Source organism: Crotalus tigris, unplaced genomic scaffold (assembly GCF_016545835.1).
Source record: "Crotalus tigris isolate CLP2741 ecotype Arizona unplaced genomic scaffold, ASM1654583v1 scf7180000017698.756297, whole genome shotgun sequence".
NCBI lineage: Eukaryota > Metazoa > Chordata > Lepidosauria > Squamata > Viperidae > Crotalus > Crotalus tigris.
Genome location: NW_024096575.1, coordinates 392,610 through 419,586, shown reverse-complemented (window position 1 = coordinate 419,586; position 26,977 = coordinate 392,610). Strand labels below are relative to the sequence as shown.

Genomic DNA, 26,977 nt, shown 5'->3' with positions numbered 1-26,977 from the left:
GGGAAAAATGGCGGGCTGCATTGTTTGGCGAACTCCGTGAAATGGTCGTTCGACCCCAAATGGGGTCCCTACCCACAGGTTGAGAACCACTGTCCTAAGGTAATTGTTTCTTCCTTATAAGTTATTTTTGGGTTTTAGTAAATGACAACATTCATTTCAACATGTTGAACAATTCAGCGTGTTCTTTCTTCACAATAGTCAAAAAACTTATTATCCGCTGCCAGATTATACTGCTTGAAATACTAATATTAATAGTCCATCTATATTGTCTACATTATTCACTGATTAGGAGGGATATTCTGGATTTTGAAAGATGAATCTTTCCTGTCTCTATTATGAGACACATAGCCAGGGTAGGTCTGTACACAAAATGTCTGTTGTTTGCTCCTTATCTATCCTTTGCATTGACCTGATCTTTGAATGGCCTATAAAAATTTTGGACAAAGGATTCTCAGATCATATAAATGCTACTTTAAATTTATAGATTAGGCAGTAGACACAGGAGCACCCCCAATCTTGACTCATAGCAGTGATAGCAAAGATGACACCATATTCCTGCAGATAGCCAGGTAATCGAAGTTATCTGTGGGAAAAGATAAGCTTAGTTAATTGAACCCAGGTTGGCATCCCATGACAGCAGCTCTTAATAAAGTAGGAGAAGGTGAACACATGGAGTTCTGTAAGGGAGTGATATAATTTGAGCAATTCAGTGAGAGGTACTTAACAAGAATACTTCCACTTAATATAATCAGAGTCAGTACTTCCAACTTTCCAAGTATAACTTCTGTTAAATTCTCCACTTATTATGTAATAAACATTTGGAATTCTTTGTAAACAAAAGTCCAATTGTTCCTCTTGATTTTTTATATTAAACTGAAATTTTGATAGCAGTATCAACAATTGTGCATTCTGTATTTATGGAGATGTGCGGTGCTATTAGCTCTCCTTTGCTCTGAATTCCCTTCTTCCAAAATTATGTTTGTAAATTTAATTTAAACTTCAGCAGCTGTGTATGTTGCTTGGCTTCTGTATATTTTAACATACAGCTGGAATACATATGAAATTGTTGACTTCACCTGAAAAATGACTTGGGGTAAAATGAGAAAACTTCCTGAAAGAGATAAACATTAACAACGTGGTTCTCAACCTTTTTAATGCTGCGACCCCCCAACCAGTCGTAAGTCAAGGACTACTCAACTGGTCATAAGTCGAGGACTATTCAACTGGTGCAGCACCGTTTGCAGAATGGGACTTTTGGCAGGCTCAGCAGGGCAGAGACAGCCTGGACAATTCCTATTGGCTTTTGAAAGCCAATAGAATTAGACTCTATTCAAGAGAGTCTATTCTATTGGCTTTCAAAAGCCAATAGAATAAAAGGGAGTAGCACAGCTAAGGAAAAGGGCAAAAAAATGGCAGACTGCGTTGTTTGGCGACCCCTGTGAAATGGTTGTTCGACCCCAGATGGGGTCCCGACCCACAGGTTGAGAACCACTGCTCTAGAACCAACTTGTTCTATCTTGCAGAGTTTGTGAGTGACATGTGAAAGCGTAAAAGCACTCATCTTATGCTTCCTGCCAAATCATACTGGAATTTATATCCAGTTGTCCCTGGATGTGTGCTGCAAGGGATAATCTCATACAGTTAAAAATGGATCAGTACGGATTTTTCACTAGCTGTTTGTCACCCCTTTCTCCCCAGAAAGTTGATATGGGTATTCAGGAAGAATTTAATGATCAACATTGCTCTGAGCCAGACCTCTCTGTCTAGATGTGGGCTGTGGTGCCAACTGAGTCATCAACATTTTCCAAAGCTGACCTAATGATTTTTTCTGTTTGAAAAACTAACCTACTTTATGTTCTTTTTTTAAAAATTCAAACTCTGCTTATCTAATTATCCATATAAAATAATGCAAAATGAGAATTTTGCCTTGTTGGTATAAAGAAAATATATAGGCAGGTGACTAGTAATACATTAATTGAAGAATGAAACTCCCTATCTTTAAAAAAAAAAACTGAAAGTCAGAGTGTTTTTCTTTTCTTAAATATTTTCAGAACTTTAGGATGTTTTTGCTGATTGTGAAGACTACCATAAAGCTCCCAGATCAGTATGACACCTACATGATTATGACCCATTTGACCTTCAGAAGGCATTCATGGCATCTCAGAATTTCAGTTATATATATTTTTAATGCAAATGTCAAAAACAATCATTTGAAATTGACATAAGACTTGTATGGAAGCAAAGCATCTATTGTGATTTGATGATCTCCCAAAATCATCAAACCATAGAGAAGTACACTGGAGACTATAGGCCATGACTTACTCAGCCACATCATTGATCTCCAGGTCATTGATAGGGAACCTGGCATTGAACCAGAAATCATGGTTTACAAACCAGAACCAAATAAATCACATTATCCATTATTCGTACATGAACACATCCATGTAGGGTGGCTAGGTTCGTACTAATGCTCATTTGTATAGTTGCTTCAGCTAGATGAGGAAAATCAGTTTATTTAGAACTCATAGTTATCATGTTAGATGTTGTCTTTATAAGGCACATTATTTTCTGTGGGCCTAATATACCCAAATATTAGTATAAATCATCCAGTATTACTTGGACATGGAAAGAGGTGCTTTATCATTATGCATTCTCACATACCTAGTATGCTATATTGAATAATTTCAGACTAAGAGAGGTATTTAGAATAATCTTGCCCTTTTTGCCATTGATAATTACAGACAGCATGGTAGATTGGCTTAGCATTCATTGCCATCATTCTACACAGTTTTAATTTACCCAGCATACATATAAGTATGCTCATAATTTGGGTCCACCAGATCCAAAGTGGGATGCCATTCTTTGCTGCCATATAATGGGAACCAATTATGAAAGTACAATACCATACCATACCATACCATAACATAACATAACATAACATAACATACCAGATTTGAAAGGGACCTTGGAGGTCTTTTAGTCCAACCCCATTGCTCAGGCCGGAAACTCTATACCAGGGGTGTCAAACTGCTGGCCCGCGGGCCAGATGTGTCATGTCAAAACTGCTTCCACCACATTGCCAGCAATGGAAAAAAAGTTGTGATACGTCACGACACATGACGTTGCGAGTTTGACACCCCTGCTCTATACCATTTCAGAAAAAATGATTGTCCAATCTCTTTTTAAAAACTTCCAGTGTTGGAGCATCCACAATTTCTGGAGACAAGCTATTCCATTGATTAATTGTTCTCACTGTCAGGAAATTTCTCCTTAGTTCTAGTTGCTTCTCTCCTTGATTAGCTTCCATCCATTGCTTCTTGTCCTGCCCTCAGATGCTGTCCTGTAACAACTCATCATATGATTGGCTGTTGAGGACTCCAGCTCTGAAGGAGAAGACATTTCAGAGCATGCCAAGGTCCACAAGTGGCACCTTTTGGCAACTTTTTAAAGCAGCTGCATCCTTTCTTAATATCATACAACTGTCATGCCCAACTAAACTGCAGTCCTGGGGGGGGGTGCAAAACACATTTGGTTTAAGGAGTTACTAATTTATCAGCAATTATAGGTTCTGATATAACCTTTTCTCTTTGAATCTAAAGTCTGTTCATTATAGAAACAATGATTGAAGTGGTGTGAATGACACATTCTGCATTTAAACTATGCATCTTCACAGCAATTGTTCAGTTTTGATCTCTCATATTTAAGCCACCATTTCTAAGTTCTGGGTGGAGAAAGGAACTTTTTTTTTTTACTTTATATCATAAGCATTTGGTTTTCCAATTCTTTATTTTATGTGTCTTTATTTTCCAGGAAGGAAAGAAGAAGTTTGACAAAGAAAGTGAAAAGTATTATTCCACCCTGGAGAAGCACTTAAATTTATCAGCTAAGAAAAAGGAATCACACCTGCAAGATGTAAGTTTTTGCAACTGGGATTTTGTATTTTCGAGGTCAAATTGATGTTGTTTTAAAGGAGTGTTTGTCTGTTTTAATAATTTAAATATAAGTCTGACTGTGTTTCTTTTATGACCAAGATATATAAGTTCTGGATTTAATATTTTTTTTCCTTTATGTTGTCTTTGACAAAAGGTTACTGAAGAAGGATCGATGAATTTAAAAGAATTAATATACAATGATTACTTGTCAGATGAAAGTTCGGCTACTCATGCCATTTAATTTAGGGTTGAAAGACTGGGATGCACTATTTGCATGTTTAGATTTGTCATTACTTTGAAACATAACATAATAACAGAGTTGGAAGGTACCTTGGAGGTCTTCTAGTCCAACACCCTTGTCAAACAATTTTATTTCAATTAAAACATCAGTTTTAATTATTTGAAACTAATGGTACATTGCAGAACATAGATGTAATTTTTAGTAATTATTTCTTCAGATTGGTAGTAGTGCTTGGTCTAGTATCTGTCTCATTTTTTTCCAGCTGTTACAACAGAAGAGTAGAACAGCAAGTAGAAAAATCACCAGATTACTGCTATTTCCTGTTATTCACTATTAGACTGTCAAGCTAAACATTTCATAGCCCACTGAGAATTCTAGAATGTTGCCCACAGACACACCCACTCATTCCAAAAATGGGGAAAAAGGTTGGGTAGGGTATGACTGTCAGAAGTCTAACTTTTTTATTATTTTTGTTGGGCTTTGCAATTTTTAATGATTTATTCCTTAACAACATTATCATCCTCCACTCCCTATAAACACCCTTCAGTCTGGTTCATGGGGAATACATTTCCATCATCCATAGGGTGAAACCCAACATTTATACTATATAATAATAGTAGTAGTAGTAGTAGTAAAGTTGGAAGGGACCTTGGAGGTCATCTAGTCCAACCCCCTGCTCCGGCAGGAAATCCTACACCATTTCAGACAAGTGGCTGTCCAGTCTCTTCTTAAAAACTTCCAGTGTTGGAGCATTTACTGCTTCTGGAGGCAGGCTGTTCCACTGATTAATTGTTCTCCCTGTCAGGAAGTTTCTCCTTAGTTCTAGGTTGCTTCTCTCCTTGATTAGTTTCCACCCGTTGCTTCTTGTCCTGCCTTCAGGTGCTTTGGGAAAATAGCTTAATTCCCTCTTCTTTATGGCAGCCCCTGAGATATTGGAATACTGCTATCATGTCCCCCCTTGTCCTTCTCTTCGTTAAACTAGACATACCCAATTCTAGCAACCGTTATATGTTTTAGCCTCCAGTCCCCTAATCATCTGTGTTGCTCTTTTCTGTACTCTTTCTAGAGTCTCAAAATCTTTTTTACATCGTGGTGACCAAAACTGGATGCAGTATTCCAAGTGTGGCCTTACCGAGGCATTGAAGAGTGGTATTAATACTTCACGTGATCTTGATTCTATCCCTCTGTTAATGCAGCCTAGCACTGTGTTGGCCTTTTTGGCAGCTGCAGCACACTGCTGGCTCATATTTAAGTGATTGTCTACTAGGACTCCGAGGTCCCTCTCACAGTTACTGCTATTGAGCATGGTGCCACCTAGGCTGTACTTGTGCATTTGGTTTTTCTTGCCTAAATGTAGAACCTTGCTTTTGTCACCATTGAATTTCATTTTGTTAGTTAGTGCCCAGTGTTCAAGTCTGTCCAGATCCTTCTGTATCTTAAGCCTGTCTTCTGGAGTGTTGGCTATTCCTGCCAGCTTGGTGTCGTCTGCAAATTTGATGAGTTCCCCATATATCCCTTCATCCAAATCGTTGATGAAGATGTTGAAGAGTACTGGGCCCAGAACAGAGCCTTGGGGCACCCCACTACACACTTCCCTCCATACTAGCATGATCTAACATGATGTCATCCAATTGTTTTGAAAATATGCTTCACACTCCCTGATCATTGATTGGGCTGGTTGTTTTGATACTGGAAATCCAACATACAGGTAATCCTTGACTTACAACAGTTCCAAAGTTACAAAGGCACTGAAAAAAGTGATTTACGACTATTTTTCACAGTTACAACCATTGTAACATCCTCATGGCCAAGGTGATCAAAATATAGACACTTGGGAACTGACTTACATTTATGATGGTTGAAGTGTTCCAAAGTCATGTGATTACTTTTGGTGACTTTCTGACTAGCAAAGGCAATGAGGAAGTCAGATTCACTTAACAATTTACTAAACAACTATGGTGATTCACATAACAAATGCAGCAAGAAAGGTCATAAAATGGGGAAAACTCATTTAACAACTATCTTGCTTAGCAACAGAAATTTGGGCTCAATTGTCTTCATAGGTCAAGGACTACCACTACCTAGTAAATACCATAATAGAAAAGACTGGATTATACCATACTTTTTGGTGCATCGAACCCCAAAATTGTCTTCCGTATTTTCCAGAAATTCTCTAAGGTTGCTAAAGGTTTTTTGGTGATTAAATTTATCTCAATAGACAGTTATCCAAAGTCATAGACATTAATTGCTTATACGTCCCCTGGACATCTACTGAATGATCTTACTAAAGTACTATTTTGAAAGATAAAAAGGACAAGTATAGAAAGTGGAAAGAGTGACACATAACTAAGTCAGAATATCAGCAAATAGCCCGAGACTGCAAAGACGAAGTGAGGAAAGCTAAGTCTCAAAATGAACTAAGGCTTGCAACAAAAGTCAGAAATAACAAAAAAAGCTTCTTTCAACATGTAAAAAACAAGAAAAAAGTAAAGGAAACGATTGGTCCATTAGTGGGTGAAAGTGGCAAGAAGGTGACAAGCAACAGAGAGAAAGCAGAACTATTTAACTCATTTTTTGCATCTGTCTTTACACAAAGGGAAAAAACAGACCAACCTATCAAAAATAGTGCCATAAAAAACAAAACAGAAATACAAGTTAAGATAGACAAGAAAATGGTAAGTGAGCACCTGTCCAGCCTAGATGAGTTCAAATCACCAGGACCAGATGGATTACACCTCAAGGTTTTCAAGAAACTGGCAGATGTGGTCTCAGAACCATTGAACTATATTTTTCAAAGATCCTGGAGCACTGGGGAACTACCAGAGGACTGGAAAAGAGCTGATGTAGTTCCCATCTTCAAAAAAGGGGAAAAAATGGATACAGGAAATTACAGACCTATCAGCCTGACCTCAATACCTGGGAAGATTCTGGGAAAGATAATCAAACAACGAATCAGCGAACACCTACAGGCAAACAAAGTCATTACTAAAGCCAACACGGGTTTGTCAAAAACAGATCATGCCAGACAAATCTTATTGCATTCTTTGATGAAGTGACAAAATTAGTGGACCAGAGGAATGCTGTGGATATAATTTACTTGGACTTCAGTAAGGCATTTGACAAAGTAGATCACAACCTACTACTTGATAAGATAGAAAAACGCGGGTTAGACAGCATCACCACCAGAGGGATCCGTAGCTGGCTGACCGGCCGTACTCATTGTGTGGTGCTCAATGGAACTGCATCTACATGGAGAGAAGTGTGTAGTGGGGTGCCCCAGGGCTCTGTTCTGGGCCCAGTGCTCTTCAACATCTTCATCAACGATCTGGACGAGGGGATAGATGGGGAACTCATCAAATTTGCAGATGACACCAAGCTGGCAGGAATAGCCAACACTCCAGAAGACAGGCTTAGGATACAGGAGGATCTGGACAGACTTGAACACTGGGCGCTATCTAACAAAATGAAATTCAATGGTGAAAAAAGTAAGGTTCTACATTTAGGCAAGAAAAACCAAATGTACAGGTATAGTATAGGGCAGTGGTTCTGAACCTGTGGGTCGGGACCCATTTGGGGTCGAACGACCATTTCACGGGGGTCGCCAAACAACGCAGTCCTCCATTTTTCCCCCTTTTCCTTAGCTGTGCTACTCCCTTTTATTCTATTGGCTTTTGAAAGCCAATAGAATAGACTCTCTTGAATAGAGTCTAATTCTATTGGCTTTCAAAAGCCAATAGGAATTGTCCAGGCTGTCTCTGCCCTGCTGAGCCCGCCAAAAGTCCCATTCTGCAAACGGTGCTGCACCAGTTGAGTAGTCCTCGACTTACGACCGGTTGAGTAGTCCTCGACTTACGACCGGTCGGGGGTTGCGGCATTAAAAAGGTTGAGAACCACTGGTATAGGGGGTACCTTGCTCAATAGTAGTAACTGTGAGAGGGATCTCGGAGTCCTAGTGGACAATCATTTAAATATGAGCCAGCAGTATGCTGCAGCTGCCAAAAAAGCCAACACAGTGCTAGGCTGCGTTAACAGAGCGATAGAATCAAGATCACGTGAAGTATTAATACCACTTTACAATGCCTTGGTAAGGCCACACTTGGAATACTGCATTCAGTTTTTGTCACCACGATGTAAAAAAGATGTTGAGACTCTAGAAAGAGTACAGAGAAGAGCAACAAAGATGATTAGGGGACTGGAGGCTAAAACATATAAGGAACAGTTGCTGGAATTGGGTATGTCTAGTTTAATGAAGGGAAGGACGAGGGGGGACATGATAGCAATGTTCCAATATCTCAGGGGCTGCCACAAAGAAGAGGGAGTCAAGCAATTTTCCAAAGCGCCTGAAGGTAGGACAAGAAGCAACAGGTGGAAACTAACCAAAGAGAGAAGCAACCTAGAACTAAGGAGAAACTTCCTGACAGTTAGAACAATTAACCAGTGGAACAACCTGCCTCCAGAAGCGGTGAATGCTCCAACATTGGAGGTTTTTAAGAAGAGACTGGGCAGCCATTTGTCCGAAATGGTATAGGGTTTCCTGCCTGAGCAGGGGGTTGGACTAGATGACCTCCAAGGTCCCTTCCAACTTTATCATCATTATTATTATTATTACTATTGATTCAATGGGATTTGTAGAAGTATCTGTCTTTGGCTTGGGACCAGTAGATAGATAGTACATGAACCTCTGCTCACTTTTAACTCATGGAGATTTCTATAGTACTTTTTCCTTTTCTTTTCCATAAGAGGAATATATTTTGTCTAACAATTAATTTGAGTTTGATCTAACTGACTCCACTCTTTAACATAATCATTTATGTTCTTGATCACAAAAAATTCTAAATAAAACTAAGTTACATCAGAAACAACTCCCTCCCTCCCAAAAAAAACCCTAAGAACTATTTCTTGCTCTGATTTTTTTTAAGAATAGTTCTCAGACCAAATAATTCATCATGTCTGAAAATAAGAGTTGATTAGGTCATTGAATTTCCTTTCATGGAAATATGAATCTCAGATGATTGTATACTTTGCAATACTTAGATTTTCATGCTGATCTATCTATTCCTGTAGATTTTTATTTATTTATTTGCTTCTCCTAATCCAGTAGAATGCCTAACCATGAGAATTTATCTTGTGTTTCCTTTTTATAGGATATATTAAGTTGATATGGCGCTTCTGTTTCAGAAGACTTTCCTGATGCAATTATAACAACACTAATAATAAACTGTATATTTTACAATCATTTTATGTTTCAATTTTAGGCAGATACTCAGATTGACAGAGAACATCAAAATTTTTATGAAGCATCATTAGAATACGTCTTCAAAATCCAAGAAGTACAAGAGAGAAAGAAGTTTGAATTTGTTGAGCCTGTAAGTTTTAATAATCCTATTTGCTATAACCAACATGCTTCTACATACAGATCAAAATACAAATAATTCATAGGATTGATTGACTAGGCTACTTTTCCATAATATTCAACTTCCAACTCTGTTATTCTATATTCCTAAATGTAGATTGTAACATCTCAACTGACCTAAAGCTGACTAGTGGTCAAGCTACCTAAATATTGGTTATTTTAATAAGGATCTCCTAGTGAAATTCTAAAGAGTCTTATGATTCCTAATGGATGCAGTTCTTAACAACCAGAATTGTACTCTCCCAAGGAATGCAAATCAGGTAAAATATATTAGTCAATTAAGGAAGCGAATTTCTCACATAAACAACTGAAAGTCTAAACTAAATCAATTTTTTTTTAAAAAAATGTTCACAGAAAGGTTTTATCATCCACTGTGGAATAAAATTGCAGATGGCTTGCCATCTATCTATGTGACATTTTAATGGCAGTGCTTTTTGTGCAACTAGAATTTCATAATGTAAAAATTGGCTAAAATGCTTGCCAGAGACACTGTTCTTCAGGTTTTAATAAATTTATTTGGCCTTTTATTTAAGAATAATAAAAATAATATGGAAAATATTTATAAAAGTGGAACTATTATGCTCCAACCCTGTTCTTTTAGCAAATAATTTCAGCCAAATAATTTCTAAGTATATTTGACCAAAATCAGGTTGTAGGGTGCATAATATAGATAAAAATTGAACTCTAAAAAAAGGAGAATATATGTATCTCAGGGATGAACTGTGGAGTCTTGGTGGTTTCTGAGCTTGGTTGTTTGCTTGTTGATGTTTCATTACCCAACTAGGTAACATCATCAGTGCTTATGAGTACAGATACTTCTTAACTTACAATAGTTTGTTTAGTGACTGTCCAAAGTTATAACAGCACTGAAAAAAATGACTTAACGATTGTTTTTCACACATTGCAGCATCCCCACAGTTTTATTGTCAAACGCTTGGCAACTGACTCATATTTATGACAGTTGCAGTGGCCTGTGGTCATGTGATTGCCTTTTGCGACCTCCTGACAAGCAAAGTCAATGGAGAAGCGAGATTCCCTTAACTACCATGTTAACAACTTAACAACTGTGGCAAGAAAGGTCGTAAAATGGGGCAAAATTCACTTAATAAATGTCTCACTTAGCAATGGAAGTTTGGGGCTTATCTGTGGTCGTAAATCGAGGACAAATAAGCAAACCCCACATGAAACATCTGAGAGCAAACAACCAAGCTTAGAGAACATCAGGAGTTCACCAATTGAATTCTGATCTTCCTCCTGTTGACTCTTCAGAGCAGTCAGGATGTAGCAAAACACAGACTGAAAGCATAAAATTTATGTCTTCAGTGGCTGCATTGATGGCCCAGCTTCAGAGGATTTGGGTTTGATGAGCACAGTAATGGCAGCAATTATCAGTCTTCCTTACAAGAAACAAACAAAAGAAAATTTCTGCAAACATTAATTGCCCAACTGCTAGTGACACAATTTCACCCTATAACCATTTTCAAGAGATCTCTAACTGTAGATGAGGATGTATGCATAAACCACTTTAGCTGATGTCTCATGAAAAGTGTATTTATAAACAGTTCTGTTTTATTAAGTAGAGCCACAAAAGATTATGAGCCGTCTTGCATATAACTATGCATCCCCCGATTGTTCCAATCGTATAAAATTACACTTTTAAAAAATCTTGGATTTGAATTAATAAGTAATTAATGTAGTAATTAATCTATAGTGGCTCGTTTGGAACTTGGTACTGGAACTGTGCAGTGATGAACATGCTTAATGTTTTGTTGGAGATTATATGTAGATCCACAAATATTAACCTTTCTCTGAATCCCTAAATTAGCCAGTTCAATAAATCAAAGTTTAACACAGCTCAAACCATTTGTGTGCTAGCAGCTGTAAGGCTCCAGCCAACAAAACACAGTATCTGAAACCTCAAATAGTCTTGTATTTATTTTTATGTAGTGTTGTTGACCCTGAGATTGTTTGGTCATCTCATTCTCACAGGAAGACGATTTTGGTAGGAATTTGACCTCTATCCTTCAGTTCATCAGCCAAGCAGTTATTATCTTCCTAGTTCCTCTTTTAAAAAACTAGGGAAGAGAGAGAAAGAGAAAAAGTAACAGCTACCGCAAAATATATTTGAATAATCAGTTTTAAACAAAGTTGCTGGTAATCTGGCAAGAGAGGAGAGGCAAGTGACTTTTGATAACCATCACTCTGTCAATAAAAAGTGGAATAGTTATCAAGAGTTCCTTGATAACTTTGCATATATTTTTAGAAGGGATAGTCTTAACAATTCAGTTTGTCTGCCAAGAAGAAATTTATTTAGGATGGTTTTGCTGAAGCTGGGGGGCTCTTAAAGTGGTGGCTGTTTCTCCAGCAGCTTTTTCCAGTATGGACATTCTCCTGATGTTTGGACTTTAACTCTCAGTTCCTTAACCAGCATGGCTATTACTATGGAATTGAAGCATTTGAGGAGTTGAAGGTCCATAAATTTGAAGAATAAAAGGGGAACACAACTATGTAATATGTCAGGGACAAGCAACTATGGTTCCTTTACTACCTGTGGACTTCAACTCCCAGAATTACACGGCTGGCTCAGGAATTCTGAGACTTGAAGTCCATAGGCCGTAAAGGAACCATAGTTGCCCACCCTTGTAATAGGTTTTCTGGTATGGGAAGCTCATATCTTTTTTTTCTCCTGAAATCTGCCCTGCTCAGTAAATAATTCCAACTATTCCTAGGACCTAAACTTCTTTCAAATGTGAAGTTGGTAGAAAACATTGTTTAAATTGTTTAAACATTAAATTGTTTAAACATTGTTTAAATCTATAAAGTTGTTTATAGATGGAGAGCCATCCTGGCCTATATAGCAACTTGGATTGCGAATCTAAGAATGCTACTAGATCCACCAAGAAGACTTCAAACAATGTAAGGAACAGGATGCTGGCCTGCAACTGTGGTGTTGCTGTAAAAAATTATTCAGACATTTTTCCACTGAACATAGGCATTTTCTCCACAGTTTCTTGAACTAATACAGCTAGAAATAAAACAGATTACAAAATGCCAAGTTTTGATTCCCTGCATTGGAATAGAAAGTAGGGTGTAGCATAATGACTCTTTGAAGAAGCATTATTACAGGTAGATAGTATGTTCCTTTTCATTTCTGATCTCTGTGCATCTTATAAGTGGGTGAATTATTTACAAATGCAAGGGCAGGTAGTATCAGAATACTTGAAGAATGAACTGGCCTGTGGAAACCAGTTTATACTCCAATCTAAATACCAACTTACAGTGCTTTGTGGAGGCTGAAGGTTAAAGGCTGGGATCATGGAGCAGTAGCAGTAGCATCTCTGAAGTAAATGGCAGATGGTCCAACAATGCATGTGAAGTGTTAAGTTATGGAAGCCTTAAAATGTCATAAGCCAAACCTATGGTGAAATTAAACTAACTAGCAGTATGTTGATCTAATACAGAGATGTTCTACTTTGATGGAGAATGACAGATTGTCACTGGAGGTTTTCAAGAAAAGATTGGACAGCCATTTGTCTGGAATAGTATAAGGTCTCCTGCTTGAACAGGGAGTTGACTGGAATACCTCCAAGGTCCCTTCCAACTGTGTTATTCTATGTTCTATATCAGGGGTAGTCAACCTTGGCTCTTTTATGACTCATGGACTTCAACTCCCAGAATTCCTGAGCCAGCTAAGCTGGCTCAGGAATTCTGGGAGTTGAAGTCCACGTGTCATAAAAGAGCCAAGGTTGACTACCCCTGTTCTATATTCTAATGAAGTATGCCTGAAATTTAAAGCAGTCAACAGGTATAAGGAAAAAAAAGAGGTAGAATTAGTTCCTGGCCACAGTAGTATATAATCACAACCTCTGTCAAAAATAATCTAAAAGGCAGTTTTATCCTTGTGAAAAATAAGATCTAGCTGGTTCACCTTGAGGGCAGCCAGCTTGCTGATTCTACAAGCAGACATGACTATCAGCCTTGTAGGAAAAAAAATAATCTGAAATCACAATAGACAAAAGGCCTTGAAGGTTTCCAGTTCAGAGACATTAGAATAACAAATCCACCTGTTCATGGAAAATGATAGCAAGAAACTTACAAATAAGATGTGGTCAATTTCTTAGACTAGAGAGACATCAGGAACCAGAAATATTTTCACTTGGCGGTACAATAGAAGATCACCATGTGGGTGGCTTCCTGGCCATCACCAGTACAATTAAACATCTGGTGTTATGCTGAAGATGAAGAGACCCTCCACACTCTGAGGCAGTCATCTTAGATACCTAAGTGGTTTAGTACAAGATTAAATCTGAAGAAGATCAGATTCTGAGGAATTTTCTAATTAACTCTGGAACAGATGAAAGAAAACTTTGTAAACGGTACTAAGAAATGATTAATGCGATCATCGTTCCCTCTCTGACACCTTTTACTACCTCCTTCTTAAGAAGCAGGAGGAATAAGAGAGAAAAAAGGACCTGTTCACTTTTAGTTCTAAGAAGCACATGTTTTATCCTGCTGTACTGCAGGAACTTCAGTCTAACATCTGGCCATGTAAATCCTTTGTACATGAATAACCCACAAGATGAGTAACAAGATAAATCTGCAAATGCTCCAGTCCTAGATATCAAGCATTAAGTACTAGAATCTGTGGATTTTTTTTTTTTAGAATTGCAAGTTCTTAAGTTATTTATGTAGAGATTGTCTCTGACCTGGTCCAAATTTGTCTAATCTGAAGACTGTTCCTGTCCTCTCCTCCATATCAAGATGTGTGATTGGATTTTAAGGGAGAAAAACTGTGTTTCTTGGTATAGGTTTCCTTGCGTTTAGCCCCAAAAGAAGCATTGAATCTAAGTGAGAAGAGATTACCAGCAGTTATGTAGAGGATATCAGTGGAGAACATTTAGAAAAATCAAAACTGGTTCACATCTGTAGCTAGGTTCATACAACCATGCACCTAAGCAAACATTGGCTGCCAAGAGTGATTCAGTTATCCACTTACTCTGTTTCGCAAAGTTAAAGAGGTGCTGTTGAATTGAAGAGGTTATATGTAAAAAGATAAGAATTTTCAAGTTAATGCAGAGGCCTAGATCATTTAAAAGAATAATTGTTCTGAAATGGGTAACAGCTTAGGTCCTTATTATGGCAATAAGAAGCCATTCAGCCATCAAAAGAAAGGTGTGGATGCTACACCTTTGTATAGTGTTATAGATATTCTGCAGCAGGCATCTTTTACTTTTGCAGCCACACAAGACACTCTAAAATTTGCTAAAGGGGATTATCTAGAACTGGTAATGATTTTCTCCAGCAGCGAAGCAGAGTTAACATCTCCTAGGATAGATAGAAATTTCCAGACGTGGAAATTTCCATCTCAGATCCATGATTGCATCCAAACACATTTGCTTAGAGGTATCCTCTTCCCCAATTCTAAATATACAGTCAGTGAGATGCTTGATGATAATATTATGCTATATTTCTCAACATCCTTGAGGCCTTAGTTTCAAAAGGCAGACAATACCTTTGGGTATTAGGGTAATATTTCCACAGAAAATGCTTGCTTACTTACTGATTGATTGGATCTCTTGTCCACCAGAGTTGAGAAATTCCCAGGGGGCTGCAGTCATAATAATAAAATTTCCACACTACAATTACAATTTCATAACTACAAATACAACCATTAAATAAGCAGTAAGCAGTTTTAACAATTAAGTTACATGAAAAATCCTGAAACAGCCAACCAAAAATCAATAAAAATAGATAGCAACGTCTTTCTGATAATATTCTGAAACTTAAAGAAGGAGGAAATAAGAGGAAATAATGGCACATGTTCATTTAGGCCTGGTAATCTATCTAAGTCCATCTGGAGTATTGTTTCCTACCCAAGATGCCATTTTTTTCAATCTTGTCTATCAATTAGGGCATAATGTGCTGCTGAGATGATTCTCCTGCTACTGCTTCCACTGGGATCAAATTTGGCACACAGATCAAAGTACGGTTCTCAGTATTTTTGAACCTTGGATCTTTTCTTTATGTGGTTCTTCAGCCACTCCATTTTAGCATTGGATTGTAGAAGCAAAAAGAAGGAAGGTCTACTCCTTCAATATGGAGGTCATAAGAATTTAATTTTTTTATGACTCCATAAGACTCAGCGGGAAAACCAAGGTCATAATAACCATTGAGACGGTGCTTTATTGATGCTCAGGGATCTGCAACTTTAAAGGCTTGTTCCCAAAATGTTGCCCAGCTGTAAAACAAGTGATTAATTTTATAAAGGCTTGGCAAGTGGTGCATAAGTCAGCAATATTTCTCTCAAATACTCCAGGTACTTACCAGAGGGGTAATTTTTTGCCACATTTTGTGCATTTTTGAAAAAAAGCCCTAAAAATACAGCAAAAAAATTGAAGAAGGCAGAGAGAATGGAGATGAAATGTGAATATTTATTTATTTATTAACTGAATTGGCTGCCCATCTTACCACAGAATAAAAGCTTGGAAACTGCTCAGGCAGCCTAAAGAAACTGAAAACATATAGTAAGCATCTCTTGGGCAAATGCAATAAGAGTAGGAGGGTCTGTATTTCCTGCTTTAAAGATCTGAATAATGGTATACACGGGAACAGAACAAAGATGGGCAGTAAGTGGAAGACTAAAGCATGACTGAAGTGAAATTTGATAAGTTGTAAACAAGAGCAACTATTTTCTGAATACCCCAAGGTCAAGTTGTAATAAAGAGAAACAAGTATAGGAGCACTCTCACAGGAGCATCTTTTTCTAAAATAAATTAATCAGATTTACACGGGTTGGTAATTTATGGGCTCAACTTCTGCAGTAAATCTCTGGGCTAATGTTAAAGGTGGCAACTGGTTTAAAATTTGGCAACTAGGTTAATCTTCATATTGCTCATATAGTAAAACTTATTCCACTCTTGGTATATCTCTGACAAAAAAATGATGACGATTGCTTTTAAGGATTTAAATTTCTTAGAAGCTAACTTAGCAACCTGCTGATGACTCATCAGACATTGACTCAAGTTTTCTATGATTATCCCAAGGTTTTAGAATGTGTTTCCTATAAGACCTCTAAGGTGACACTATCTAGTTCAGGCATGTCAAACTGACGGCCGGTGGGCCAGATGTGTCATGCTGAAACCACGCCCACCCGATTACCGACAGTGGGGGGAAAGTTGTGATACGTCGTGTGACTTCATGTGACGTCGCGAGTTTGACATGCCTCATCTAGTTGATCTTGTTAGACTTGAAAGCTAAGTACTTTCTTTCCTGGTTAGGAAAGAGCTTCAAAAAATACATGGGTTGTAAACTACACTGCAAATTGAAGGAATATCCCAGAAGAGGCAAATAACAAGCCATTTCTATGTTGTTGTCAAGAAAACTCAGTAGGCACTATGTATCTATGAATTCAACTTAAAGACTTCATTTCTTTAGTTGAAGTAGTAACATACTTTGTGGCTTTTATAAAAGTTTTAAAATACATAGATTATCTGTTGACTTAACTGTTTTAGCTTTTTAAAATCTGTTTTCATTGCTTTTATTCACTTAAAGAATCTTCAAACAAGGATAATTCAGTCATATATATAATTATGATAAATTAAAGTGAACATTAAAATTATCTACTTTAAGTAACACCAACATACAAACAACAAATAGATTTAATCTGGCTACTGTGTATTCATGAAAACCACAAAAGAGGTTGCAGTCTGACATTCAAATAGATCTGAATGAAAACCAACTTAGTGGCTGAATTCAAATTGGAATAAATGTTAGCTAGGACAGCCTAAGGCAGTGGTGGCGAACCTATGGCACGCATGCCAGAGGTGGCACTCGGAGTCCTCTCTGTGGGCACGTGCGCCGTTGCCCCAGTCCTGCCTCTGCCCAGCAGCATCCCCCCCCCGGAGAAGAGTCACCCCCAGGCACGGCCTGCACAGAGCAACGCAGCTAAGGACATAACCAGGCGACAGGAACAAAACTCCACCCTTGCGCCCCATAGCGTGCAGATGCTGTGGGGTGTGGGCAGAGGGCGTGGCTTCCATGGTGCTGCAGGGCTGCCTGGGAGATCTGCTGCAGCAGACCATTGAGGCGATGCGTAGCCCTGTGGGCAGGCGAGGCAGGGGGCAGGCATAGCGGGGGCGGGGGTGGTTTTGGGGCACTTGGTCTCTAAAAGGTCCGCCATCACTGGCCTAAGGAGATCCAAAGATTTTGCTTCTTGATTTCATTTAACTTCAATATTATTTCTAAACCTGGTTGCCTTAACTATGGATTATTGCAATAAACCAGTTTGATAAATATTGCATCTGAACTGGGAATTTATATTAGTTACCATTTGTTGGATCAAAAATAGAAGAAAAAAAAGGATTTTGATTTTTTTGGGTAGGTCCAGAAGGAAATGGGAGAAGCTTGTAAACTTACTGTCATTCAGTTTTAAGATCTGAATGGTGTGATTAAAATCCTGCCGGTTGAAAATTAGATTTTAATTACCAAGATCAAATTAAAAACAGTTAATCCCAACCACATTTTACACACAGATGCTTATTAAATTATCTTGACTGCAGGGTAATTTTTGAACAAGCAAAATTACCTTCCAAGAAGTAGGTGGCACAAACAAGTGCAGAAGAGGACTTTGCCTATTTTGTAGTGTGAAAGATCCTCCTTGCACCATAAAATATATATTCTGGGAACCAATAGGGAGGAGATGTCTTAATTTTCTTTCTCTAAACTCTGCTAACTTTTGCTCCTTTTGGAATGCATTTCCTCTCTCCTGGGAATCCAGACAATACTCCATCACCAAAGGACACCATATAGGATCTAGTTAGAAAGTTAATTTTTCTTCCTGCTTACTGATGACAATGATATTTCCTCCCTGCCCACTCATCCATTTTCCAACCTATATATGAATTCAGGTAGGCGTGCTTGAGATGAGTCAGGATCCATGTCTGAAACCTTCACAATTACAAGTCTCAAGCTGATAAAGATCTGCAGAGACACTTTAGAACCATTTATATTAGTTCATGCAAGACTTTTTATACCAAACTTTGCTGGATGGTTCATTCAGCAATATAATACTAAACTAAACTATCATTTATTTATTAAATTTATTTGCTGCCCCTCTTGTTTAGAAGCCACTCTGCATGTATCTGGTCAGTTCGTGTCCATATTCTACTGTATGACTTTTCTGCAGTTTATGCATTGACAAAAGTGTTTAAAGTAGGGATTTCTGAAACTTACATTCTTTTTAAGAGATGTAGCAGTTCGCCATCAATTTGCCGTGACTGCCATCTAGTGTCAGGAGTTGTCCAAGATTAAGGAGATACTGTATCTAAAAACAAACACATAATCTGAACCTGCTCACGTGGAAGTGACACCTTCTTAATACTGCATTGATATTGATTGAGCTAAGGAGCATGATAGATATACAAAAAAGATGGACAGCAGGAAAATCAAGGAAACTTATATTCATTTGCAAAAAAAAACAACCTTCAACCTTGGCTCTGAAATTAGCGGTATTAACAAGCCTTAATAATGCTTTTGATAAAAGCTTTGCTCACTACTTAAAGAATGATCCTCTGATTAATTGGAAGCTGGTCTTAACTTTCATCTTACTTTGGACATTCTTCCTAAAACTCAGCCTTTTGCTGCAACCTGGAATGGAGACAATGCAATTGATTGTGTCTTTATCTCCCACCACATGTGTAAACCTATGTGCTAAGTTTTAGCTATCAAGCTGTCACTCTGAGACAGGTCTGTGAAGTATCTGCTGTTAGCAGAAGACCTAAACTATTTTAGTCAATGCTGCCTGATGTCTGCAGTTATGGTGAATATTCAGACTCAATTTGTTATTACATAATTATTTTGAATAAGATACAACTCAAGCTTTTATCTTTGGGTCTCTTTCTCTTCTTTTATCTCTCCCTATTTACCTTTCATGTTCTTTTCCGACTTACCTCCTTATTCCTTAGGACCTATCCTTGTCCTATAGTAGAGTATCCATCCTTGACAACTTGCTAGCTGGGGAATTCTGGGAGTTGAGGTCACAAGTTTTAAAGTAACCAAGGTTAGAAATCCCTGCTGGCCCACCTCCTGATTTCTGACTTTAAAAGAGGCAGCATTTGCATCTTGGGCTGAGTTCCATCATGGCATAGCTACAAACCAGAAGACTTGTGCTCACTGCCTCTTTGTGCTAGCAGCCAGCTTCTGAGATGGGCTAACAAACTATGCTTAGAATGATGCGTCAAAGTCTCAATTCTTCTTTGAAAAAGCCAAAGAAAGAAACCGTGTTTTGTTTTAACATTTTGCCCTCTTAATATCTTCAAGACATTGTCAGTTACACAATGGATAAAATGAATTTTAAATGCTTCATTTGAGTTTTGATTCTATTCTTGTTTTTCTCTTTTTTCAGCTTTTGGCTTTTCTTCAGGGATTATTTACATTTTACCATGAGGGATATGAGCTGGCCCAGGAATTTGCACCTTACAAGCAACAGTTGCAGTTCAATTTGCAGAATGTAAGACTAAATTTCATTTACTACAATTTTTTTTTTGAATAATTGAATACCTTTATGATGAATCCCCAATTCAGTTACAATTTTGAAACCTCCAGAAAGTAAAATGAATAATTTCAGGCATAAATGCACAATCTTTCCTGCATTGCTTATTACATTTATTGATTTATTATGAAATTTATTTGTCTCCCATCTCGTGACTCTGGGCAGCTTACAATATAAAACAAAAGTATTAAAAATCATCAATTATAAATTATGATTCCAAGGTAGAGACATTTCAGGTCTATTGCTATTGCTACTGCTACTTTGTACATTTTGAATTATACCTTAGTTATATAATAATAATAATAATAATAATAATAATAATGCTGGAAGGGACCTTGAAGGTCATCTAGTCCAACCCCCTGCTCAGGCAGGAAACGCTATACCATTTCAGACAAATGGCTATCCAGTCTCTTCTTTTTTTTTTTTAATTGAAAATTTTATAAACTTTTTACAATAAAATACCTCCCCCCCTCCCACCCCCCATAACCCTCCCCCCTCCTTCCCAGAGCTGAATACAGGGTTAAAAAAAACAAAAAAAACACATACAAATTAAATGAACATCAATCAACTATACATACATCCCAAAAAATTAAAAGTACTTTAACTCCAATACATTAAAACCAACAAATCCAACCATAGCCACGTTAAGCTATAAATTATTCAAAAGCTAAATAATACTTTCTAATCCCATACTTATTCTGTACAAAATTTACCCATCTTTTCCACACAGAATTATATCTCTCTTGTGAATAGACCATTCACAAGAAAGACAAGACTATCCAGTCTCTTGTTAAAAACCTCCAGTATTGGAGCATTCACCACTTCTGGAGGCAGTTTGTTCCACTGGTTAATTGTTCTAACTGTCAGGAAGTTTCTCCTTAGTTCTAGGTTTCTTCTCTCCTTGATTAGTTTCCATCCATTGCTTCTTGTCCTGCCTTCAGGTACCTTGGAAAATAGCTTGACTCCCTCTTCTTTGTGGCAGCCCCTGAGATATTGGAACACTGCTATCATGTCCCCCCTCATCCTTCTCTTCATTAAACTAGACATACCCAATTCCAGCAGCCTTTCCTTATATGCTTTAGCACAATGATGGCGAACCTTTTAGAGACCGAGTGCCCAAAGACTGGCCCCGCCTCCACCATCCCCTGCCCCACCCCCACTCTGCACCCCCATCCCCCACCCCGCCTGCCCACAGGACCACACACCGCCTCCAAGGCCTGTCGCAGATCGCCCAGGCAGCCCAGCAGCGCTATGGCAGCCACAACTCTCCCCGCAGCCTGCAGCATCAACTGCATGATGGGGTATGAGGGCAGAGTCTTGTCTACGCTGCCTGGGTGCCATGTCCTTGACTGCGCTGCTCCGTGTGACCACGCTCGGGGGCAACTCTCCTTCAGGGGGGCTGCTGGAGAGGAGGTCGTGGGGGGAGGCAAGGCTGGGGCAACGGCACATGTGCCCACAGAAAGGGCTCCGAGTGCCGCCTCTGGCACCTGTCCCATAGGTTCACCATCACTGCTTTAGCATATAAGTTCAAGATGTACTAAGAGAAGATTCAATACCCTTCCAGGTACTGAATTACTGTTTTCATCAAGCCTTCCCAGGAAGGCCAGCTAGAAGGAACGGCTGCTGGAATTGGGTATGTCTAGTTCAATGAATAGAAGGACGAGGGGGGACATGATAGCAGTGTTCCAATATCTCAGGGGTTGCCACAAAGAAGAGGGAGTCAAGCTACTTTTCAAGGCGCCCGAAGGCAGGACAAGAAGCAACGGAAACTAATCAAGGAGAGAAGCAACCTAGAACTAAGGAGAAACTTCCTAACAGTTAGAATAATTAACCAGTGGAACAACCTGCCTCCAGAAGCGGTGAATGCTCCAACACTGGAAGTTTTTAAGTAGAGATTGGACAGCCATTTGTCCGAAATGGTATAGGGTTTCCTGCCTTAGCAGGGGGTTGGATTAGATGACCTCCAAGGTCCCTTCCAACTTTACTACTACTATTATTATTATTATTAAGAGCGTTGGTTCCCTTTTCCTCTTTGAGAGAGATGGGCAATTTCAAAATTTGATAAAATAAAAAATTAATTTTTTAATGGTTCAATACACATATCTCTAATTTGATTTCTTTTTTTTTAAGGATATGGAGGCAGGCTAGTTAGAGTTTTGAGAATATGCTATGAGTTCCTTTACAAGATGGAAGTACATGGTAGTCCTCGATTTATGATCACAATTGAGCCCAACATTTCCATTGTTAAGTGAGACAGTTGTTAAGTGAGCTTTGCCCCATTTTACAACCTTTCTTGCCACAGTTGTTAAGTGAATCATTGCGGCTGTTAATTAGTAAGACAGTTGTTAAATGAATCTGGCTTCCCCATTGACCTGTCAGAAGGTTCCAAAAGATGATCACATGACTCCAGGACATGACAACCGTCATAAATATGAGTCAGTTGCCAAGTTTCTGAATTTTGATCATGTGACCATAGGGATGCTGCAACAGTCATAAGTGTGAAAAACGATCATAACTCACTTTTTTCAATGCCATTGTAACTTCAAGCAATCACTAAATGAATTGTTGTAAGTCGAGGACTACATGTAATGTGGTTATACTCAGCTAAAAAGCACTGCTTAACTGGAATGTTATCTGCCACCCACCTTCCTGGCCATCGTTACCTTTTATTGTTTTTCTCCACAAGTGGACAAACTTCAAAGCAGAGCATACAGTATGCTTTGATCATTTTTGTTTTTATTTTCCTTTTTCTTACTGGCCTGTTGGAAGTCCAGATGCATTCTGAAAATAAAAATGCTGAGAGCAGAATTTTGTTCTGCAGCATGCCAACTTTCTATTTTATGAGATTTCTATAAAAAATGGGATAGGATCAGTGGTGTGATTCAGCCGGTTCGCACCACTACGGCAGAATCGCTAACTAATTTTTTGTTGCCCAGGCCCAGAATGGACTTTTGGAAGTGGCATCCACACAGAGAACCAATTGTTCACATATTTGAATCCCACCACTGGATAGGATCCTTACGAATTTCAGGTGTGGGGTCTTTGAGTGCATTGGAATCCATGAACCTCACCTTGAGTATAGCAAGTTTAAATAGACATCATGACATCTAGAAACATAATCTCAATAAACAGGAGTGAATATGTCACAAGATGCATTTTATATTCAGTTCTACATTCTAATGTAGTTTCCCCCTCCTCCCATCTTAATCCCAGATAACTGGAATGTGTAAGTGGTCCAACAAAAATATTAGGATGAGTTAGTCTGAAAATATGCTTCATGCTAAATAGCTTATTAATATAAAGGGCAATGATTGAAGAGAATGAAGTAAGTCAATTGTGGATGTCAGTCTTCAAAATACTTTTAACTCTTGGGCTGCAATCTGTCTTGCCTTTGGGGCAAATCCACATTGCTGCCAGAAGGAGAGAACAGATAAATAGAAGTTTCTTGATCTCTGAAGAGAGAGTAAGAAGAACCAAGAAAAGGAAAACAGTGAGCCTCATACAAACCTCAAAATGTCAACAATTCAAAACTGAAGAAGCAAAAATTTCATATTCACTGTTGCACATTTATGGTCCCTCAATAGAACTGTAAAATCTGACCACAGCAAGCAAAAGGAAAGTGTGTAGTAAGATCATATTTAAACTGTTGGTTTTAAAAGCACCAGAGGTCACTGTTGTTCTAACTTTATATTTTGAAAGTGCAAAGGGAGTGTGCATTTTAGCAAAAACACTAAGGAAATTTACAGGTCATTGTTAGATTAGTTCCATCCCACAACTCTGGTTACATTTCACAATGATTCAGTGCCAATTGTTGACCTTGTTAAAAGCACCTGTGCTTATTGTTAAAGATGTCATCTTCAACAGTAAGTTGAAAGGGGGAGGAAAAACTCTTTAATTCCTGGATTTTTTTTTTTCCCTGATTTGGTGCTTGGCTAAAAATAATAAATATCCTCCAAGGCCATTTTACATGAATGTGATAATGCTATTGCCCTGGAGTCTTCTTATTTTATTAGCAGAGCAGAGATTCTGTGTCTGTACTTGAGAAAAATATAGTTGCAGTTTGGTTTTTCGTCACAAGCGCTAATGGAGACCTGCAGTACTCCTATACTAGCTAATTGTATATTAATATACAATACTGGTGTTCTCTTCGGATATATAGTTTGCTTATTAATAGCCTTTTTTGTACGCAGAGGAGTTATGAAGGCAAATACATTTAATATATTAGATTCTGTAGACATTAGGCAGAATAGTTCTATTAAATGGAAGTAATCCTCGACTTCCAACAGTTCATTTATTGACCATTGGAACTTACAACAGCACTGAAAAAAGTGATTTATGACTCTTTTTCACACTTACGACCATGGTCACATGATCAAAACTGAGACGCTTGGCAATTATCTCATATTTATGATGACTGCAGTGTCCCAAGGTCATGTGATCACCTTTTGCAACCTTCTGACTAGCAAAGTCAATGGGGAAAACAGATTCACTTTACAGCCATGTTACTAACTTAACTAGAATGAATCAGTTAACGACTATGGCAAGAAAGATTGTAAAATGGGGCAAAACTCACTTAACAAATGTCTCCCTTAACAAGATAAATTTTGGGCTCAATTGTGGTCATAAGTCAAGGACTACCTGTATATATATCTCATTAATGGCCCTTGAAGACACTTATGCTGTGTCGTTTGTTTTTAATGTGTGCATGAAGGTCGTGAAGAAGTCTTATGTGAAAAACCGTAAAATAATTGGAAAAGGTTGAAAAGCTGTAGACTTTGCTTGGGCTGTAATACTTATAGTTGCAAGCAATAGGCTGTATGTTTGAATGTTTGCCAGGGGAAGAGAGAGAACTAAAAGATAATACGAAAAGACCATATTATGACACGATAGGTTTGGTTGGGATGCAGAAGGACGTAAGGAAAAAAATATTCATTTGGATACTTCATACATTCAGAAACATTGGAGCAAGCTTATAGTTCTGCCTTAGAAATTTTACATAGAAATGGAGCAATGACCTATGCAGAAGTAAACTACTAATTGTACTAGATCACATCCAGAACAGAATGCGTATAACTCAAGATCATCCTTTTTCTTTTTCTCTGCCTTATTGCTTAGACCAGGAATAATTTTGAAAGCACCCGTCAGGAAGTGGAACGACTTATGCAGAGAATGAAGTCTGCCAGCCAGGATTACAGGCCACCCAGCCAATGGACTATGGAAGGTTACCTCTACATACAAGAGAAACGTGAGTAGTCAATAGGCCACACTATATATTTATAAGTTGACCACAGGTTAATACACATCATAGAGTTAAATGCACATTATATGTACTGGTAGTCCTCAATTTACAACCACAATTGGAACCAGAATTTCTGTTGCTAAGCCAGGCAGTTGTTAAGTGAGTTGTGCTCAATTTTATGACCTTTTTTCTCCAGTTGTTAATTGAAACACTGCAGATGTTAGGTGAATCATGCAGTTGTTACGTAAACCTGACTTCCCCCTTGTCAGAAACCAGCTGAAAAGATCGCAAATGGAGATCACATTATTCCAGGATGCTGGAACTGTCATAAATACAAGCCAGTTGCCAAGCACCCGAATTTTGATCACATGACTATATGAAGAGTGTGACTGTCACAGGGACATTTTTTTCAGTGCCATTATAACTTCTAACTAAATAATTATTGTAAGTTGAGGACTACCTGTATTCTTTTCTATTAATTGATTCAGCCAGATGTTCAGACTGGTTTTGGCATTTTAACCCACCCATCAAGTCTTTCCCAAGTATCTGGGATAGGCAGATGCTGATGTTTTATGGTGTTAGAGATATCATAGCATGGAGTTCCAACCTTTCCAGCTTTGCGGACTGGTGGGGGAGGGGAGAGAGAGGATGGTTTCACATGAGTGGCCGGCAAACATGCACACGCAGCTCCATTGGCATGAGCATCATGCACGCACATCTGCTGCTCTCACAAATGGAGCGCACGTGCACATGCTCCTTGCACAAGTGGGGATGTGGATCCATGCATATGCTCCCCCACCATTTCTGCAGCCTACTTGTAAACACCTCATGGCCTACTAGTGGGCCGTGGCCCAGAGGTTGGGGACCCCTGTTATAGCAGGACATAAGCTTTTCTTGAGTAATTGACTGATAGTGAATTTGTCAATGGCAATGGTGTTAAAATTCCAGTTGTTTTGGGATTGTACCCAACATGCCTATTGCTATTGGTACTACCTTTGCTTTCTTCTATGATATTATTATACCTATTCCTATTATCAGCCCATATCATTGCACTGTATAAGGCCTTTTGTTGAGAGTTTTACTATTTTACTATTGGATATACATATTTTAGTAAAATTATTAGAAAGATAAGAAAGATAAGGCACCTGCACATTGAGGTAGAAAGACCAAATGCTAGAACTGATCTGTATTATAAACCATTAGAGAGAAGTAACCAATAAACAGGTGATTTTGTAGTAGCAGTTTTTAAGTAAGATTGTTGCACATTTCAAGAAGTCATCAAATGGCAGAAGCTTTTCGTAGATTCCCAAGGAGTTGTCATCATTGTATCACATAATAAGAGCAAGAACATGGTTGTTCCTGGGATGTCAATCAGATATATTCATTTGATTTGTTTCTCAGTATTGTGTGACCACTTGAAGGTGACTGTTAAATTGTTGGCTCTGGAATGGAGATGTTCAATTGCCTAAAAGCAAATCTCCAAGGACCAAGTAGCTTGAGATTATGGTTGTCTTACTGAGATGTTTTGCCATTTCTTCCTATTAAACAGCTTCTAAGTAACAAAAAAAAATTGGTCTTTCCTTCACAATTATTTTCCAAGGCA

The 26,977-nt window shown here is 38.3% G+C and overlaps 1 protein-coding gene across 3 annotated transcripts in view; it reads left to right on the top strand.

Moving 5' to 3' along the window:
• ARHGAP42 (Rho GTPase activating protein 42) overlaps nt 1-26,977 on the top strand; it is a 148,498-nt gene that overhangs the window by 87,434 nt on the left and 34,087 nt on the right. For all 3 annotated transcript variants that reach the window (XM_039338380.1, XM_039338379.1, XM_039338381.1), the window contains exons 5-8: nt 3,811-3,912; nt 9,429-9,539; nt 19,989-20,093; nt 25,251-25,380. In XM_039338380.1, the coding sequence (XP_039194314.1) occupies nt 3,811-3,912; nt 9,429-9,539; nt 19,989-20,093; nt 25,251-25,380 (448 nt within the window). The remainder of the gene's footprint in view (nt 1-3,810; nt 3,913-9,428; nt 9,540-19,988; nt 20,094-25,250; nt 25,381-26,977) is intronic.